The sequence below is a fragment of the Penaeus japonicus genome, unplaced genomic scaffold (assembly GCF_977035675.1).
Source record: "Penaeus japonicus unplaced genomic scaffold, GWHDUDI00000001_assembly GWHDUDI00000001, whole genome shotgun sequence".
NCBI classification, from domain to species: Eukaryota; Metazoa; Arthropoda; class Malacostraca; order Decapoda; family Penaeidae; genus Penaeus; species Penaeus japonicus.
Window position 1 is genome coordinate 55,049,395 of NW_028234403.1, and position 2,500 is coordinate 55,051,894.

The 2,500-nt window shown below is 38.4% G+C and overlaps 1 protein-coding gene across 4 annotated transcripts in view; it reads left to right on the plus strand.

Annotated features, from left to right (window-relative positions):
• The window catches only part of LOC122250368 (glucose dehydrogenase [FAD, quinone]), a 28,823-nt gene that overhangs the window by 17,521 nt on the left and 8,802 nt on the right, over positions 1 to 2,500 (plus strand). For all 4 annotated transcript variants that reach the window (XM_086542854.1, XM_086542844.1, XM_086542847.1 and 1 more), the window contains exon 3: positions 1,054 to 1,256. In XM_086542854.1, the coding sequence (XP_086398980.1) occupies positions 1,054 to 1,256 (203 nt within the window). The remainder of the gene's footprint in view (positions 1 to 1,053; positions 1,257 to 2,500) is intronic.

The window sequence follows — 2,500 nt, forward strand, 5'->3', positions numbered from 1 at the left end:
TCCCCTGAGTACCGGTGCTGGACTGGTACGAAGGATGTACCCGACACGATCTCGGAGGAAACAGGAAAGCCTCGAGGTTATCCGACCACCACGTTAAAACTCATTAATGAGGATCAAATGAGTCAGCTTTAAGTGGCTGAAAGAAAAGGCAGGTCCTTTGGGTTCGAGAGAAAGTTCACAGACCTTGGTGAACTGGAGGGAGGGAAAGAGAGAGAGGGAGAGGGAGAGAAAGTGAGATAGATATATATATGTAGAGAGAGAGTGACTTTGACAAAAGGATAAGGTAACATAGGTTATCCTCACTTCAATATTGATCTCTCTTTGGGCCCAAATATATTTTACAAAACCTTATAGCTATGTCAACATGTTGAAATATACACAGTATAAAAGGCGGATTAATTACAGCATACATACGCATGTTCCTGGAGGAAAGAATTTATCAGAAAGTCAAGAAATACGTTTGTATTCGACAGGATGATGTATCGTAAATGATATTCACCCATACCTCAATAAAATCCTGCTCGGGCTATCATAGTCTCGGCAGAAAGGAAGTCACAATCGGATGTACACAGTTGCCAACTACAATTATGTAATTGATGCAAAGTGTTTGTACTTCTTCAAAAAAATTATCACCGGGCCATTTTTAAACATCCATACAACTTATCGAATAGTCCAGCTATCTCTGATTTTCTGTAAATCTGAGGCATGGGACACTGTAAGATATAGTGTACTAAGGTGTGTGACCTTGGTGACCTACACACCCTGCATTCTTTTCCCGTTCACCTGTCGGGACACCTAACTCCCAATAGTATTAATATCCTAACCTAAAAAGAGAGAGAGAGAGAGAGCAAGGGAGAGAGATAGAGAGAGAAAGGAGGGAGAGAGATATAATATATAACAACGAGATTAATAACATCAATATCAATAAGAATAATGATGACGGTAATAATTAAGATAATAATGATTCTAATGATACTCATAACACTATATACAACGAGACACTAATAACAGTAATAATAAAGGCACAATAACCCTCTACCTTTCCCCCCACAGTCGGTGCAGGATCAGCTGGTGCCGTCATGGCCTCTCGCCTGTCGGAGGTGGCTGGTTGGAGGGTCCTTTTGCTCGAAGCAGGGGGGACGCCGCCCCCGGAGAGCCACGTCCCGGCCTTCAATGGGGCTCTGTACCGGGGCGATGCCGACTGGGATTTTGTCACGACCCCCCAACGCTATTCCTCGGGCAGTTTTATCGATAACGTAAGGATGAGAAGAGTTACTTGTGATAAATGTAGGAAAAGGTACGGATGGGAATAGAGAGATTATATATAATCAACGCATTGGTTTTACGTCTTCGTTAGAATTATACATGTTTTTTTTGTTTATAGAGAGGTTGGGGGTTATGGTGTTTTATTGGGAAGAGAGATAGAAAACAAGGGAGGAAAGGAGGAAGGAAGAAGAGAGAGGATGAAGGAGAGATAACGGAGAATACCTGTAAAGTCCCATTGTGGAAAAAGATATTTAGATTCATCAATCGTATTTATATTATATTTAGACGCTTTCTTAATCCTTTCAAAACAACTGAGATTCCAAGAGGGGAAGCCATAAGATACCTGTGACAGTAAAAGTCTTTATCTTGGGAAAAGCAGAGGATTTTCCCCTGTAATCATGTGTCTTTAATTAACATTCTACCTGACCTGGGATTTTTACAGCTTGTAGTCAAAACAGAAATTCCCCAAATTCTCTATGATAACCTCCACAATGTTCGGTCGGTATAGTCCAAGTTATAGACCTGGTTTCTAAATCTAACTTATTCAGTTTGGTCATAGCTTCTACCTCTAGTCTGTAGGAAATAAAATTATTGACATTTATTACGGGCGGATATACCGAAGGCCAAACAATGCACATAGTAGTTAAAAAAAAAAACAGCACAAGTCTTACAATAACAAAAAGCTATTGTATTATTATGGTTCTCCCTAAAACTGATCAAAATTAAAACACATAGATAACTAAATCACCATACTCTATATGATGCTACATGAACACATAATTGTCAGCAGGATTACCATGCCTTCAGCCCAGATAATCTGTATCCTCTACTGAAGCTGATTAACAGATCTTCAGAACAAAACATTCGAATATCTAATAACCGGATGCAACTTCGTATTAGGATTTCCTGTGTTGTTTTCCTATCCTTCAGGTTCGTTCTATTTTTAGCCTCTTATCCATAGGATGAAGTATATCTAGGATTTCCCTCAAAGGATCATGAAGGTGTTAAAGAAAGTTGAAAGAACGGGATTTTAAGTGATAATATGAAAACGTCTTTTGGATAATTTTAGTAAATTATTAGGGTCAATCACAGAGCGAGTAAAGATTATATAACCTGATTAAGTATTCAGTACTATGATACTATATGATTTGAAGAGTATTTATTATTAAAATTTTGCATGACTAATGGATATTGTACAAAAACTATTAAAATATAGGACTATTGCTTTTAGTAT